Source organism: Rhinoraja longicauda, chromosome 3 (genome assembly GCF_053455715.1).
Source record: "Rhinoraja longicauda isolate Sanriku21f chromosome 3, sRhiLon1.1, whole genome shotgun sequence".
NCBI lineage: Eukaryota > Metazoa > Chordata > Chondrichthyes > Rajiformes > Arhynchobatidae > Rhinoraja > Rhinoraja longicauda.
Window position 1 is genome coordinate 73,172,996 of NC_135955.1, and position 17,864 is coordinate 73,190,859.

Below are 17,864 nucleotides of genomic sequence, written 5' to 3' on the forward strand. Positions count from 1 at the left end.
GTGTGTGTGTCCTTGTGACTGTGTCTGTGCCTGTGTTTGTGTCTGTTGTCTGTGTGTGGAATAGTGTTAATGTGCAGGGATCACTGGTCGCCATGGACACGGTGGGCCGAAGGGCCTGTTTCCGTGCTGTATCACTAAACTAAGCTAAAAGTACAGTAATGTTGTATGATTAATTGCCTTTTTTTACATCACAATTCCTAGGTCCAGACATTCTGACTCTGGTGGTGGGGTCAGACATCAGCCGATGCCCAAATACCCCGCGGCCAGCATGCCGTGGATATCTGTATAAACGAACCCAATCTGCACTTCTGAAGGGTTGGAGAAAGAGGTGGTTTGTTTTAAAACACAATGGATTATTCTACTATTACAAGAACAAAATGGTGAGAAGAAATGATATAATGTTCAAATGTTTAACTGAGTTATTAACCCAAAGAGAGGCACGGTGGTGCAGCTAGTAGAGCTGCTGCCTCACAGCGCCAGAGGCACAAATTTGATCCTGACCTTGGGTGCTGTCTCAGTGGAGTTTGCATGTTCTTCCTGTGACCACGTGGGGTTCCTCCAGGTGCTTCAGTTTCCTCCCACATCCCAAAGACATGTGGGTCTGTTATCATATCATCATATCATATATATACAGCCGGAAACAGGCCTTTTCGGCCCACCAAGTCCGTGCCGCCCAGCGATCCCCGTACATTAACACTATCCTACACCCACTAGGGACAATTTTTACATTTTACCCAGCCAATTAACCTACATACCTGTACGTCTTTGGAGTTAGTAATTGGCCTCTGTAAATTGTCCCTTGTGTGTAGGGAGTGGATGAGAAAATGGGATAACAGAACTCGCGTAAACAGTTGAACAATGGTCAGCGTAGACTAGGTGGGCTGAAAGGGCTGTTTCCACGCTGTGGGAAACTATTTGAATGAGAATGTAAGAGACGCGATTAGTAAGTTAGCGGATGACACCAAAACTGGTGGTGTGGTGGAGAGTGAGGAAGGTTGTTTAAGGTTACAACAGGATCACGTTCAACTGCGAGTGAGGACAAAGGAATGGCAGATGAAATTTAACGCTGCAAACATTATTGGAGGTGCACCGTACACTCACATTTAATGTTTCTGACTTGCTACTACAGGTGATCTTTAAAAGCTGTAGGAGCACACAGACAAAAGAGGATCCTCGGCTGTAGGGAAAAAGTTGAAGTTACTAAAATGTATATATATTAAACCCACTCAATAGAATGCAGGAGTTCGGAATAGCGAAGGAATGGCAGAGATGTACAGTGAATCAATCACGTCAAAGGCCTCAGAGGGACCAGGGCCAGTCATTGTCACCAACAGCACAGGTCCTTATATATTCAGTTACATTACATTCTGCCACCACTCGCTAAACCTATCAACTGAAACCAATGCTACTCATGAACAAATCTGTTCAGTGCGAAAGAAAATTAATAAAGAGAATGTGGTGGGAGGTAAACAGATCTACTTCCATGCTGAGATACTGAATTGGGATTTAATCTTTCCTTAATCATGTTTTCACACTAGGATGAAGGCAGATGCCGTCCACTAGACGTGATGAGGCTAGAAGGGGCTGAAGTTGGGGTCGACAACAGCCTTGGGAAACCATTTGTCTTTAAATGTTTTTTACAGTCAAGAAACAGGATGTTGAACTTCTGCTCAACTTCCAATCAGGAAATGAAAAGGTAAAAGACGACAGAATTTCTGCTGTACACTGAATTTAGACTGCAATGGAGGTAATTAAGATTAAAACATAAAACCCATTCATTATAAAAAGTGTATTAAAAATACAAACACAAAGGCAACCTGAGAAATAACAGCAGCAGCAGATGATGATGATACAAGCCCATTCAATCAATTATTGTTGATCTGATCTCAGCTTCCTCCACTTTCCTGGCTTTCCAACAAAATCCTTGACCTCGGCTGTAGATCAGAATCTGCCCACCTTGAATATATTTAATGATTCAGCATCCACGTCACTCTGGGTTAGGGAATTCCAAAGAATTCTCAGAGAAGAAATCCTTCCTCATGTCCGTCTTAAAATGGTGAACCTTTATTCGGAAACCATGCACCCTTTTCCTAATTCCCTCTCTGAGAGGAAACATTTTCTCGGCATTTAACCAGTCAAACCCTTTCAGAATCCTAAATGTTTCAATTAGATCACTGTTATTGTTCTAATCTCCAATGAATATAGCAGCATAGACCCAAACTTCCTTAATTGTTTCCACATTCCAGGAAATAATCCAGTGATCCACTTCTGAACTGCTTCCAATATGAACATATTCCTTGCTAGATAAAGAGACCAAAAAATTCTGTGGTGTTATTCCAGGACTATGGTTTATTGTATAATGATGCTGCCTGTCAATGAATTGTCTAAATAATGTTTACATTTACTAGTTAACCAGAAAACTCTGTTGTTTTGAAATCTCCCTTTCAATGTGGTTTCTATAGCAGAGGTATGTACATACCGAGGAGCAAAACACACATTAGTAATGTGATTTCCAGTAGAGTGTGATATTGAAGTATAAACTATTTTCTCAAATTCATGGACATTGACTTATCTTTTCTTTCTACTCTTAAATGAAAGTGCACCTCTTTATTTCCTACTACCTACAGGTGGCTAGAAGCTATGGAGCGAGCGATACATCCGGTTCACCAGGTATGAGAATTAGAGCTAAAACATTGTCCGTTCTAACTGTCTCTGAGCAAATTAAACCTTTTGTCTTCTATAAGTTGTTTGGCTTCTTCCTCTTATTTGACTTGTGTTGATTTTCCAATATGCGGAGCCTCCATTCTTTTTCTAGTTTTTAGAATAATACAGCACAGAAACAGGCCCTTTGGCCCAACTTGCTCATTTTGACCAAGATGTCCCATCTACACTAATCCTACCTGCCCAGATTTGGCCCACATCCCTCCAAACTTTCCCTATCCATTAACCGGTCCAAATGTCCTAAATGTTGTTATAGTATCTGCCTCAACTACTTCCTCAATGACCCGTAGCATTCCTCCAATGTTATTTTACCTGAGTTAAGCATGTTTTGCTGAAACATCATCTGTCCATTCTCTCCACAGATGCTGCCTGACCCGCTGCACTTTGTGTTTTGCTTAAGGTTCCAGCATCTACAGTTCTTTGTCTTCATATAGAAAATGAGATTGTGTTGTTGGAATTTAACAGCCATACAGAGGGTTTAGATAAATTATCGGAAAGAGTCCAATTACTGGTAATCTCTCATCATCAGTATGAGCCAATGATTAAAGCGATTCATACCACTTGCTGGACAGATTTTCACCCTGTGTATCAGCAACAAAAACCAGAACAACAGTGAATTAAAATATGAAACTTAATTCCAATCTAATGAAGGGTCTCGACCCGAAAACATCATTTATCCAAGTTCTCCAGGGATGCTGCCTGACCTGCTGAGTTACTCTACTGTGTCCTTTTGCGAAACTTAATTCATACTTGGATAGCTTCAATCAGATCAGCACTAAACTTCGCAAAGTATCAGCGTGTTTAATATGTTGATAATACCAAAAGGTTAATGTCATTTATGCCATATAGGCAGCTGCCCAGGATAAGTATGGACCAGTGTTGCATTTCTGGTGACTTCCCATTTGAACTACAGTATTATATTTCTAACTGTGGCCCATTCTCGTGCATCTACGCTTTCACCCCAAATCACATACCTCTGCCTCCCGAACAGATTGATTGTGACTGCTGATCAATCAGCTTTATCTTTCCATCTTCAATGTTGTACAACTAATAAATAGAATTTTTAAAAGAAAAGGCAAAAATCACAAATTTCAGATTTTTGGGGTCTCCATTACTGGCTGGTGTCCCCTGGAGATTCCTCTTTGATTCTGTAGTCAGGGGTTGCCAATTCTAGTAGAGATGATGGAAGTGCTAAGGTTTGTAACATTAGTAAATACAATTGCATTAACAAGGAAATCCCTTCTTTTCAGACTCATGTCTGGGTAGATGTGACCCACCACAATGCCAACCTTCCACCACTGGCTATCAAGAGCCCAGAATGTCTTGGCCTCCTTTATCAGGTGGACAAGAACAAAACGGTGTGGGCTCAGCATTACTGTGTGCTGAAGGATGCCTGTCTCTATTTCTATGCTGGCATCCGCTCTACTCTTGCACTTGGTGAGCAATATTGGGGGATGTGGATGTTACAGGAAAACATTTGAGATGTTCATTTTCCATCCCATGTTGTACAATGGGACACGATCTGGTAACCACTAAAATGGTGGTACGGTGGCACGGTAGCGCAGCGGTAGAGTTGCTGCATTACAGTGCTTGCAGTGCTGGAGACCTGGGTTCGATCTAATCTATAGATGCTGTCTGTACAGAGTTTGTAGGTTCTCCCCGTGATTGCGTGGGTTTTCTCCGAGATCTTCAGTTTCCTCCCACATTCCAAAGCCGCACAGGTTTGTAGGTTAATTGGTTTGGTGTATGTGTAAATTGTCCCTAGTGTGTGTGGGGATTGTTGGTCAGTGCGGACTTGGTGGGCCGAAGGGCCTGTTTCCGCACTGTATCTCTAAACTAAACTAACCTAAACTAAAAATGTTTTTAAACTGTGTTAGGAATTCTCTTGTTGCATGTTTATAACATTCTCCGCAAAAGTAATAAGGGCCATCATTAGTAGTTTTTGTTTCCAATAGATACGTCTCACTATCTATTCTGATTCTTTATACAAATGAAACATATCTTGATGCAAAAGTATTAAAAGAACAGTTCATGTACTCTTGTTATCAAGTTGTGTGATTCAGTGCCGTTCACCAATCTAATGTACAGGAAGAAATTGTATCAGCTCAAGGCAACCAAAGGTTAATCTGTTGCTAAGGAAAATAAATGTCACTTTATTTAATTCCTTCCGTGTATTTTTATGGTTGTCGGTGGTTCCAAAATCCACATTTTAGCATTTCCAATATCTGTGTATTCAGATGAGTTTGTGTACTCAGCTGGGTGCCTCCAAACAACTGTTAATTAAAGTCTCAAACCTGGAGGTTTAAAAGCCAATCACCAACTGCTGCATTTGTCTTTTGATTCTGTTTAGTCTTCAAACTTTCAAAAGCAGGGAATGCTTGTCAGTATTGGACATTTAATTTTTGTCTTAAAATTTCTATTACCTTGGATGAGTTTGACCTTTTGATTAAATGGATCCTTTGTTTTCTGGATTAATTCTATAACAGTGGTAAAAAGTAGAATAGTCATTGTCAAAACTAAAGTCCCAGTCAAGTGCAAGACGTCAATCAATCCGTCATTGCACGGTAACAAAAGATGATGGTAAGAAATTGAATAAATAGGCATTATATAACATTATACAGTGGCACAGTGGCGCAGCAGTAGAGTTGCTGCCTTACAGCGCCAGAGACACGGGTTCAATCCTGACTACAGGTGCTTGACTGCACGGAGTTTGTACGTTCTTCCCGTGACCTGCGTAGGTTTTCCCAGGGAACCCCAGTTTCCTCCCTCATTCCAAAGATGTACAGGTTTGTAGGTTAATTGACTTGGTTAAATTATAAATTGTCCCGAATGGGTGTACGTGTAGGATAGTGTTAATGTGCAAGGATCGCTTGTCAGTGTGGACTCGGTGGGCCAAACGACCTATTTCCACGCTATATCTCTAAACTATAAACTAAACTAAACAATCAAATGAGGAAAGAGCTCCACTACTTTATATTAACCTGGACAGATATAGAAAGAAGTATGGCAGAATTAATCTGCATCATTGGTGAACAGTTGACTGCAAGAATAAAACTAAGAGAAAATCAATGATGTGGCATAGGAGGCAACTGAAAAGAACTATAGCAAAACAAAATTAAATATAACCAACAATATACCCATCAAATAAAAACTCCTCCATGTAAACCAAAATATTCATGATGTGGAAGATTCAAAAGAACCATATTTAATTTTAATTTAGTGAAGGTACAAAATCCAGTGTGTTCCCAATCCTAAGATTTGTTATTTTAGAGATACTAAACAAGATTGCTACTGAAGCACAATTGCCAACTTCTAACCATTTACACAAATTGTTGCTTCTGTTAATAGTTCTGGATTCTTTTCTTTATTCAAAATTATACATTTGACTGTGAGAGATAACAACAGCAATTACCCACGCTGCAAAGACAATCACTCATGGAATAATCGCTGAATCATAGAAATTAATGTCACAAAGCTGGCCAAGGATGGGGCTAAACTACATATTATCTCAGCTTTGAGCCTTCACATTTCAACTGTGAGACATGGTCTTTTACCCCCACCACTCCTCTCAGGGGGTGTGTTCCAGACCACCATCTTTCACAGAGATATTTTTGCTAAACTCCTCTTATCTGCACAACTTTTGCCTTTTGTTCATGCCCCTAATTATTGGGCACTCTGCCAAGAGAACTAGTTCTCAATGTTACACCTCAAAGTGTGTATTTGTAAACAAGCTTTAAATGGATATCATCTCAGGCTTCTTTATTGAATATAATTTGCCAGACTAAATTGCAGATTGCCTCAACCTTAGGCAATGGCATCAAATCTAGACAGGTATCTGCTTTCTGTGCACATGTCCCTAATGGTATATTCTTAACTCCTCCTATTTCTTGCCACCATGCCAGCCATCAATTACCCTTCATCTATACTAAACCCTTTTACCAGCACTTGGTCCTTGCCTTTCTTTGTCTTGGCAATTCAAGTGAGAATGCTTGCCTCATCACTCATTCATCTGAAAACACTATCAGTTTCTTCATGTTTCCGATTTAAACTATTCCATCCTACCATCATATCATATGCCTTCTGCTGTGTCTAAATGCTTGTCCTATATTGGCTGAATATGAATTAAATATTATTAACACTGGAGCCAGGTTTCATCACTTTACCGCAAAACCCATTTCCCAGTTTATAAATCAATCACTCCCAATAGTGAAACTGAACCACTTACAGTTTACCTCTAAGATCATGTATTGCCACCACCCTATGAAGCCCAACTCAGCCTATCTACTGCTGAAACCTTGTGTGTAGGCAGGAACTGCAAGATGCAGGTTTACACCAAAGATAGACACAAAATGCTGGAGTAACTCAGCAGGACAAGCAGCATCTCTGGAGAGAAGGAATGGGTGACGTTTCAGTCGAGACCCTTCCATCTGAAGAAGGATCTCAACCTGAAACGTCACCTATTCCTTCTCTCCAGAGATGCTGTTTGTCCCGCTGAGTTACTCCAGCATTTTGTGTCTATCTTTGGTGTCTGCTACTGAAACCTTCATCCATACTTTTCATGCTTCAAGATTTATCGAAGCTGACTCCAGCTCTACCGCACTTCACATCCATTGATTAGGAATTGTGCAATTTATCCACAAAAGATCTTTAGAAATATCCTTAGAAACTGCATCTGATGTGAATGGTGAGAACCCTGTGGCAAGGCAGAGAGCAACAGTGTTCCGATCCCACGAAGACCCAGCACAACCACACCAAATAACTTTTGTGTATAATTTCTAATCTCACAGTGAGAAAACTGAACATCTTAATACTGGCTCTGTGATAACAAAGAATGTCCACTCTTATCACCTTTTTATTAGTGTATTAGGGAACTGAATTCGCAACAAAGAGCAAAATCTGTGCTGGTGAGCCTTGGAATTGGTGTCACTGTGGGAAAGTAGACAAAAAGCCTGTTTAATAACTCATCCAAAAGCCAACTCCTCCTCCCACTTTCTATGTCTGAGTAAACATAGAATCTTAGATCATTGTGCCTAATGGGACTATCTCCCATAACCTTCTGACCCCGATGTGCTCAATACTAATTTATCCATGGATGATGCTACCAGGACATAACAATAATTTTTTGGGGCTGTCATGTAATAGTTTATGAAGTTCCCCATAGAATCAGTACTGTTGTAGTAACGTATGTTTGATCTTTACCCACAGGTGGGATTTATCTGCAGGGCTACACAGTCAGCGAACAGAGCTTTGGATCGAAGCGGACAATAATCGAAGCTAAACCACCTTCTGAAGAGTTTAAAACCTTCTATCTGTGTGCAGATAATGCAGCTGACAACAAGCGGTAAGTGGAGTATACCTCATTTGCAATCTGTTACCATGGAACGTAGACCATCGATTTAACGGTAGTGTTTTATCCTGTGCCACTTTTATCAGATCATTAAAAGCTTTATGAAAATCATCATTGCTTTAGGACGCTTCATTAGATCATTTGATTAGCAATCTCCAATGAACTTGATAGATGACTGAAGCAGTGTGAACTTTGCTCGAATTAATGATGCAGCAGTGGTGTTCAAATAATTCCAGCATTATGTGTGTGATCTGCAGAGTGAGGGTTTTTTTCAGAAGGGCCCATTACCTTTAACAGCCTGCTACTGAGAAATAGATGCTACTGCAGAAATAAAGAGATAGAAAACTATTATTTGACCCTTTTCTCTCCAGCTGGATTATGGCACTAAAAGCATCTATAAGCAAGTGGCTGCCATTACATCAGGCCATCCATGACTTCATAACAAACCCTCCTGAGGAGACCCGGATGTGAAGACGAACATCAATCTTTCACCATTAAATGTACATGAAGGCAACAGAGACTAGATCGTGGCAAACGTCAAAACCAAGATAGACTTTTGTTAGAGAAGGGTGTTAAGGGTAATGGAATTAAGGCAAGTAGAAAGAATTATGATAAAGATTCAACATGATTTAATGGAATGGCAAATATATTCGAGCAGCTGAATGTCCTAGATAAAATTGATTTCTTATGCTTGTGAATCCTCATCAATCTTAAGTGAATACACCTTTTTTTTTGCATTAAATTCTAGACAAAGCTCACTCATTCTTTCAAGAACTACAATCTGATCTGTGTTGTGGCAATGTTAAAGTGAATATGCATTCCTCCAGTGCCTCTGTAGTGGTTCAATGGTTCTTTAATGTCACATGTACCAAGGCACAGCAAAATTCTTTATTTTGCATGCAATTCAGTAAAATCCTACCATACATAAGCACAATCATAAATAAGTACAAACGTGCAAACAGGAAGCAAAACGCTGAATAATTTATATTGCCATACAACAATTATTTTCCCATCTCTCCATCAGTGAAAGATTTAATGTAATCTAGCTGCAAATCACAAAATAATGTGTGAAGATTCTGCACATTATTTTTCTCACCTTTTCTCACCTATTCTAACAGATGATTGCCTTGGATTCCATTTATGGGGGAGGGTAGTAGGTTCATGTAATACTCCAAAAGAGTGAAATATTGGCAGATCTGAAGGGAATTTAGAGATACAGCGCGGAAACAGGCCCTTCGGCCCACCGAGTCCGCGCCGCCCAGCGATCCCCGCACATTAACACTATCCTACACACACTAGGGACAATTTTTTTAACATTTTCCCAGTCGATTAACCTACATACCTGTACGTCTTTGGAGTGTGGGAGGAAACCGAAGATCTCGGAGAAAACCCATGCAGGTCACGGGGAGAACGTACAAACTCCGTACAGACGGCGCCTGTAGTCAGGATCGAACCTGATTCTCCGGCGTTGCATTCACTGTAAGGCAGCAACTCTACCGCTGCGCCACCATGCCGCCCTAAATCTATTAATACTTGAAGAGATTGGTCTACATTAAAAGCTAAATGACCATACCAGTGTGAAACTAACATCCTGAAATTGGCACTAGTCCAAAGACGTTTTATTTCTGTTAAATTAGTGTTTATTTCAGTGGCAAAGTGCAAGTTGATGTTTTTCTTAAGGACTCCATTCCAAATAGCCTAGAATTTATAGAAGCTCTAATATTCTGGATTAAGGATTCGGCTCCAATGTTGTGAGATATGGGTGCTGTGGTGTAGCCTAGCATCAGACACTCCTAATTCCAAATAAACACTACCATTCTCCAACTCCTGTCACAACAAAGCATGGCTGACAAATACAGCAGCAGCTGTATTATTTGCTAAAGAGCATGTTTTTGCTGCAGCAAGGACAAAGTAAGAGCAAGCTATACACAAAATGCTGGAGTAACTCAGTGGGTCTGGCAGCATTGGTGGAGAAAATTGACAGTTTTGGGTTGAGACCCTTCTTCAGTCTGCAGTCCCAACCCAAAATGTCCCCTATCCATTTTTACCAGAGATATTGCCTGACATGCTGTTTCTCCAGCATTTTGCTTCTATCTTTGGTGTAAATCTGCATCTGCAGTTCCTTTTTATTACACGTTATAAGTGTAAGTTCTTCCTAGCTGCAACCAATAGCAATAAAGCCATGCATTATAATGAGGTTAGTTCATACTTCATGCTAGCCCTTGGCTCTGAAGCGAACTACCAGCCAGCTGTATTGTGTGTTTCCAAATTCTGCGCCCACATATTGCCATGTGCAGGTCAGGAATGAGCTGGGGATTAGGTGTGATCAGATCCCCTACACTGTGCAGGTCAGCATTGTGTCTAGGAGTGGAATCCAGACATGTTGAGGTGAGGGGCCAGGTGTGAAGTACATCTGCCTCCTGCGATTTACTTCAGTCATATGAAACATGATCCATTCTTTTCAATTGGGTATCTACCAGGATTTAAATGATATGCAGTAAAAACATTTTTTACTTCATGTTAATGTTTTCAATTAATTTCTATCACTTAGATGTGTTAAGTAAATTTATTGTTATTATTTTTTTAATTTTAATAACGTTTTGAGTTTTTTAATTATTGAAATCGACTTCAACTGTTTTTTTTAAATATCTCTAATCAGATTTAAAAACAATTAGAAAAGCCTTTGACTGCAGCAAACTATCATAAGAGAATCAGGCAGCCTGAGAGACGGGCCTTCAGATCTGTTTGACACCAAGTGCCACACGTGAGAGAGGGGCCTGCAGTCAATGGATGACACAGGGTTGTGAATAGTAAGTGCAACTGTAGGAAAAGCCGAGGACACAAGCATAAGGAGCCGGTCAGATTGAGCGCACTTCAGCCATTGGATGTACCTTTGAAAGTAAAAGAACATAAAGGTTAACAGATAATCAGCGCTGGGTTCCTCAGTGCGAGAAAATGATTCAAGGTTTACCTCAATAAAAACAATAGCCTGAAAACTCAATACAAAACTGTGTTAAGCATTAAATTTAAATCTAAAATTATTGACAAAGTGCAATCAACTTCTTCAAGTATGCACGCAGCCAGTGGAGATTTCTGTGCATTTGACACAATGTGGTAGGGGCGCTGTTCTGCACAAGCTGCGACGCTGGTCAGCATGCAACATGGCTGCAACGCTGCTGTAACTCAGATGCAAAGAGGTGATCAAGTGACAACAGCTGGTCCTTGACCAAAAAAGTAGGCCTTTTCTTCCATTATGACTTGGGAAAGGCAGAGTGCCACAAAACTCGAAACAGACCAGGGAAGTTTTAGAATGCAAGACAACATGGATGATGGTGTGAATGATCGTGTCAGAGGTGGCATTGTTATCAAGGGAGGTTCAAGGATTCAGAATGGAGAAAGCACAAGGTGAAGAGCACAAATAACTATTTATTAAAGCAAAATACAAGTAAAACATAGAACTATCAACTATCAATAAGAACAAAATAACAGGTCCCACGCCCCTTTGTATTCGAGTCTCGTAACTGCATTAAGACACACCATGGTCCAAGCTCTCTCTCTCTCTCTCTGCTTTCTTCACTGCCTGCTGTATCTGCATGCTTCCTTTCAGTGACTGATGCACTAGGACACCCAGATCTCGTTGTGCTTAACCTTTTCCTAATTTGACACCATTCACATAATAATCTGCCTTCCTATTCTTACCACCAAAGTGGATAACCTCACATTTATCCACTTTAAACTGCATCTGCCATGCATGCGGACACAACCTTGGACACAACCTGTCCAAGTCACCCTGCAACCTCATAGCATCTTCCTTACAGTTCACACTGCCACCCAGCTTTGTGTCATCTGCAAATTTGCTAATATTACTTTTACTCCCTTCATCCAAGTCATTAATGTATATTGTAAACAGCTGCTGTGCCAGCACCGAGCCTTGCGGTACCCCACTAGTCACTGCCTGCCATTCTGAAAGGGACCCAGAGGAAAGTGGAAGAAAGTGTACATGATTTCAGAGGAAAGTGTACACGATTGATTAGTTTAATCTGTAGATTCCAAAACCTGTGGCAATGGTAGATTTCTTGAGAAGGTAGGTAGAAAGAAAACACTGTATCTCAGTTTTGTTCAGCTTGTACATAAATTGATTTTTTTTTTAATGTATATTTTGCATTCAGCCTTTGTTGATCTATTGTATTACATTTTTGGCTGTTGGAACATCGAAAGAATGCAATTAAATGAGATGTTAATGTAAGTTATTTAACCAGAGTGCTATGAATATCATAATGCCAAGAAGATTTGCTTCAACATTATCTTATGTATGCATTATCTGTACTATTAAGGCATTAAAAAACGGATTAATCAATTTTTCTGCAGTTACTACGGATCTAATTCCAGTTTTGGGATCATAGCAATAGTCTGTGAAACTGTTAGCCACCGTAAATATTAACCTCCCATATTTCAGAGTGAATATAATTGATTCACACTAATTCATAATATCCCTGTTGTCGAGGGACCTGCCTTTATGCCACAGTAGCCCCCTCCAGCCTCCGCTATTGTTTACTCTCCTAAAGCGCTATGTGCTTCCAGTTTCTAAGCCAATAATCTGTGCTACCCATGGGAAATTATGGAATGGGAATATTAAGCCTAATCTGACAGAATATATATTTGGTTAAAGGCTTTTCCAAATTGACCTTTCAGAAACCACAGCAGTAATGCTGACAGTGTCCAGAAGATGGGAAGTCCATGTTTGGAAAATTTAAATGACTAATGCGGCACGGTGGCACAGTGGTAGAGTTGTTGCCCGACAGCACTTGCAGCGCCGGAGACCCGGGTTCGATCCTGACCATGGGTGCTGTCTGTACGGAGTTTGTACATTCTCCCCGTGACCACGTGGTTTCCTCGCACACTCCAAAGATATATAGGTTTGCAGATTAATTGGCTTGGTATAAGTGTAAATTATCCCCAGTGTGTGTAGGATAGTGTTAATGTGCGGGGTGAATGCTGGTCGGTGCGGACTCGGTGGGCCGAAGGGCCTGTTTCCGCGCTGTCTCTCTAAACTAAACTAAACTAAACTAATCAATAAAGCTTCCCTGTTCTAGGGAGCTAGTATTTCAAAAACCTGCCACGTTTTTAATGAATAGATCAATGTTTAGTTTTGTTCCGACATTTCTGAGAATGACTGGTGCACTGGAGATTGGTCTTGTTTAATAAAATGGATGAAAGGATGCATTTGAGTGTTAAATATAGATTCTCAAGGTTTCAGATCTGCTTTTACAAAAACAAGAAGGTAACTATCTATCCCACTGTATGCAGATGATTACAACATCGAGAGTAGTGGGATTTAATTCCCAAAGCTGTTCACCATCACTGTCACAGTCAGATCAATAAAAACCATTGATTCCACAGTTGCTGATGATTCAGGACAGTGCAAAATAACTTTTAATAAACATTTATTTGGGAATTGCGGGAAAACCTTTTTTCGTAAAGTAGTTGCAACAATTGTGCGGCACCATTAGGCAATTCACAGAGGCCAATTAACCTACAAGCCCGCACAACTTTAGGATGTGGGAGGAAACTGGAGCACCCTGAGGAGACCTACATGGTCACAGGGAGATCAATAAACTCCACACAGACAGCACTCAAGGCAGGATCGAACCCGAGTCTCTGGGGGTGTGGGTGTGAGTCAGCCGCTCTACTAACTGTGTCATTTGCAATTAATCTAGGAGAATAAGTTAATTGCATTAAAAAGCAGGGCATCTGCATCATTTCCAGAAGATTACATGCCAGGCTATGAATATATCAGTGTCACTGCAGAAGAATCTGAGGCGATTGTTATTTATCATGCGTTTTATATGTCAATCAAAATGTAGACAAAATGTGTAGGAAGGAACTGCAGATGCTGGCTTAAACCGAAGACACAAAATGCTGGCGTAACTCAATGGGTCAAGCAGCATCTCTGGAGAAAAGGAATCGGTGACGTTCCTGGTCGAGACCCTTCTTTAGACTGAAAGTCAGGGGAAAGGGAAACGAGAAATATAGATGGTGATATAGTGAGATATAGAATAAATGAATGAAAGATATGCAGAACGTAAGGATGATCAAGGAAAGGTGAAGCCCACAATGGTCTATTGTTGGCTGTGGGCTAGGTGATAGCGATAATACAGACAGTGAAACTCAACAGGATGACAGTGAAACTAGGACGACGACTAGGGTGGGGGAGGGATGGAGTGAGAGGGGATGCAAGGGTTACTTAAAGTTAGAGAAATCAATATTCATACCAGTGGGCTACAAGCTACCCAAGCAAAATATGAGGTGCTGTTCCTCCAATTTGCGTTTGGCCTCACTCTGACAATGGAGGAGGCCAGCAATGACCCAATCTTTTACAGATCAAGAAGTTTTCAATTGCCTTTTTCATACAGTAGAAATGTAAAACATAAACAACTTTGGCACAGTGACAGTAAGCAGCACTAAAAACATAATATTTCAGATAGATAAGGAATACAGCTGACAAGGTGTATTGCAATTATAAAGTGGTCAAGGATAGGATTTGAAATGTGGGGGGGAGATCGTACGTTTGCATCCATGGCTCCGTGCCTGGTGCAGTTCTCGTCTCAGCAGAACTGGCAGGGACGAGAGGTCAGTGTGAGTGGTCGGGTAGAGATTGGGCTTACAATAGTCTGTCAAGAATGGAAATGCAGCAAAGCAGATCACACCTCAAAGATCAAAAAGCTTAGAAAGGATTAGGAGTGGGTTACAAGGTCAAAAGTCATGTGATAGGAGTAGAATTAGGCCATTTGGCCCACCAAGTCTATTCCGCTGTTCAATCATGGCTGATCTATCTCTCCCTCCTAACCCCATTCTCCTGCCTTCTCCCCATAACCTCTGATATCTGTACTAATCAAAACTCTATACAGATTTTACAGATCTTAGAGGGTTTTTTTAAACTTGCAAAATTATACAGCACCTTCCAATCATGCAAAAAAAGATTAGTTGCGACATTTTTAATTTACTCCTCTTGAAACGCTCATGTTGCAAGTACCATTGAATGCCACCAACCAGTGTGTACTCTACCAAAGGAGCATAGCCTCTTCTGCTCTGGTTAAAACACCTTTTTAATTCTGTTAGTAATTGTGCCACTCGTAAATTTTAAAATGCTTGACTGTTTTGCAAATACTGTGAAAAATATGTTAATAGGGTCCAAGTTTAAACAGGTAATTTTCAAATAGGTCAGTAATACTGTCCAGGCAGGCTGCATGTGAGAGAAATAAATTAATGGTTCTGTTTGTCGATTTTGCTGGTAGCCATATATTGGAATTATTTTTAATGTTATTCCTTAGTGTAGATTGGTATACATTTGCAACATGAAATGAATTGACTCTGATAATAATGGGTGTCATTTTATTCAATCAATGAAGCATTTTATTTTACATTTTCTGATATCTGCATTTACCTAGTGCCGTTTACACAGAGAAATGCCCCAAGACAGTCTCAGTAAGAGAAAGAATGAACACTAAATCAGAGCAAGAGAAAAAAAAACTGTGGAAGAATTAGGCTTTGAGGAGAATTATTAAAGGGATAAAAGGGAGGTAGAGGATCATTGGGGGGCTTTCTAGAGTGTGGATCCAAGATGGTTATTTGCTTAGGAAAGAACTGTCTGAAGAAGGGTCACCCATTCCTTCTCTCCAGAGATGCTGTTTGTCCCGCTGAGTTACTCCAGCATTTTGTGTCCAGCTTTGGTTATATGTGCTGTTTTACAGGAGATTGAAGAAGCCATTAGGAGGCAGTGAACTCAGGGAGGCTCGGAGACACTGGTAGAGAAAGGCAAGGAACCAATGGCAATTTAAAGAACTGTTAGAATTGCAGACCTTGCGAGTCCTGACACTGACCAGCACGCATCACAGTTTGCTTTCTTTCTTTCTCCCTCTCTCCCTCTCTCCTCTCCTCTCTCTTTCTCCTCACTCTCTTCCTTCTCTCTCTCTCATCCTTCTCTCCCCCTACCCTCAAAGATGTTCTTGACAGCTTGGTTGAAGCACACACTTATATAATAAAATAAGGTTGTGTTTTTACCTTAATCTAGTGTGGGAACAGGTTCATTCAGGAGGAGGATGGTGGCTGAGGGGACCAACACGTTCTCTCATCTTGCTTCCATTGTCTCATTTTCTCCACCTCTGATTCAAGAGATTCAAGATTCAAGATAGCTTTATTTGTCATCCAATATTGGACGAAATTCAGTCACCCACAGTCCAACAATAAAAGCATTAAATAGGCATTAAAATTACACAACCCCAAAAACCCCAAAAACACAGTCCAACAATAAAAGCATTAAATAGGCATTAAAATTACACAACCCCAAAAACACACAAAAAAAGAAACATACATCAAAGAAACATCCATCACAGTGAGTCTCCTCCAGTCCTCTCCTCACTGTGATGGAAGGCCACAATGTCTTTCCCTTCTCCTGCCGTCTTCTCCCACAGTCAGGTTGTTGTGGTTGCAGGCCGCGCCGGACGGTCCGCAGCGGCCGGAGCCTAAGGCGAGTCCCAGCCGCTCTGATACATCACGTCTGATGATCTGCAACCTTATGTGCTTCTAATGGTCTTCTATTTCCCTCATTCATGGATATGCTTCCTCTATTGTTGTCTGGACCCTCAACCATGTCCATTAGTACACATCAACTCTGACCGTTTACCCAAACCAGAGACTGGGTAGGCTTTCCTTGACTTCTTCATTGTTCACCCTGCATTATCATCATTATCCACCAAACCACCAAACCCCTCTAATCTCATTTCAGCATTTTGAGGGGTTTGATTAGATACAACCATCAAATCGTGCAACATTGCAATGAGTCATTTGCCACAGTAAACCGACAGCAACCATTAAAACACCCAATTAACTGTCAATGCTTCTCCGGCGTCCTGATTTTTGCTGAAATCACTGACAAGTCGGTAAGTACTTGAGAGTTTTGAACTATAACACCTTGTATGGTTTACTTAAAAACCAAGCTTCACTGTAACAAGGAATAAACTGGATTTACTTCCAGTTCACTAATAGCTGTAATTTTTTTTTTTTAATTAAAAGTGGTTAAGTGGATTTTTGTGAAAAGTGTATGGACATTCTTTGAAAATGTAAGGGAGATGTATATCCGGTTTCTGGGTTGCATATCCAGTGAAACAACAAATGTTTTCAAACAAAAGAAAAGCAAATTGGCAGTGGGCATGATTCAAGTCTTTTGTATGAAGTGATGTGCAAAATTCAGATGGGAAGTTAATTTATACTGAAATTACAGAATTCAAGCATGTAAATACAAAATTAATAAAGACCAAGTGCAGATGAAGCGTACACTCTAGACTTTTAACAGGTATGTGAGTGAGGTAAAAAAAGAGGAAAAGAGCCAAGCTCTCGAGTACAACGGGGGTCAGAAAATTTACACACAAAATTACCAGTTTCAAGCCTCTTTTAGTGCATTTCAAAGTAAAAACAGACATTATCAAATAATGTGAATATGTCACTGTACACTAATAACATTTTGAAGTAAATTCGCACATTAATTGGAGGTAATTGGCTTTTCTGCTGTGTTTTATATTTTAACCCCGTCTTAATTAATTTAGTTATATAATCGTGCACTTAAATTTAATATTTACTCATCACAGTTCCCCCACTGATTTTCTGGCACTCTTGTTTCCAGAGCTTTGCTGGTTTATCCAGCTGGCCAAGGAAGTCAGCTATGGGGATAGATATGCTGGCTCCAGCTGGGCTGGATTTCCAGAGCCCCGGCCGCAGGTTACAAATTCAACCCATCGAT

At 40.5% G+C, this 17,864-nt stretch overlaps 2 protein-coding genes across 4 annotated transcripts in view; one reads left to right on the plus strand and one right to left on the minus strand.

Moving 5' to 3' along the window:
- The window catches only part of LOC144592089 (calcium and integrin-binding protein 1-like), a 116,553-nt gene that overhangs the window by 76,924 nt on the left and 21,765 nt on the right, over positions 1-17,864 (minus strand). Inside the window, exon 2 of one of the 3 annotated variants that reach the window (XM_078396403.1) lies at positions 16,130-16,230. The exons of the other annotated variants lie outside the window; for them this stretch is intronic. The gene's annotated coding sequence lies outside the window, so the exon portion shown is untranslated. The remainder of the gene's footprint in view (positions 1-16,129; positions 16,231-17,864) is intronic. 3 annotated transcript variants of the gene reach the window in all.
- Positions 2,408-10,794, plus strand: pdzph1 (PDZ and pleckstrin homology domains 1). Its single transcript, XM_078397030.1, has 5 exons — positions 2,408-2,467; positions 2,628-2,670; positions 3,972-4,158; positions 7,927-8,062; positions 10,728-10,794. Exons 2-5 carry the CDS (start codon positions 2,641-2,643, stop codon positions 10,741-10,743), a joined length of 369 nt encoding a protein of 122 aa, XP_078253156.1. The 5' UTR covers positions 2,408-2,467; positions 2,628-2,640; the 3' UTR covers positions 10,744-10,794.

What these genes read in the sequence shown, in the direction of transcription:
- pdzph1 (XM_078397030.1), top strand. Translation starts at nt 2,641, where the DNA reads ATGGAGCGAGCGATACATCCGGTTCACCAG. An exon ending in CGATACATCCGGTTCACCAG is followed by an intron (nt 2,671 to 3,971) that starts GTATGAGAATTA and finishes CCTTCTTTTCAG; the next exon opens with ACTCATGTCTGGGTAGATGT. An exon ending in CCGCTCTACTCTTGCACTTG is followed by an intron (nt 4,159 to 7,926) that starts GTGAGCAATATT and finishes CTTTACCCACAG; the next exon opens with GTGGGATTTATCTGCAGGGC.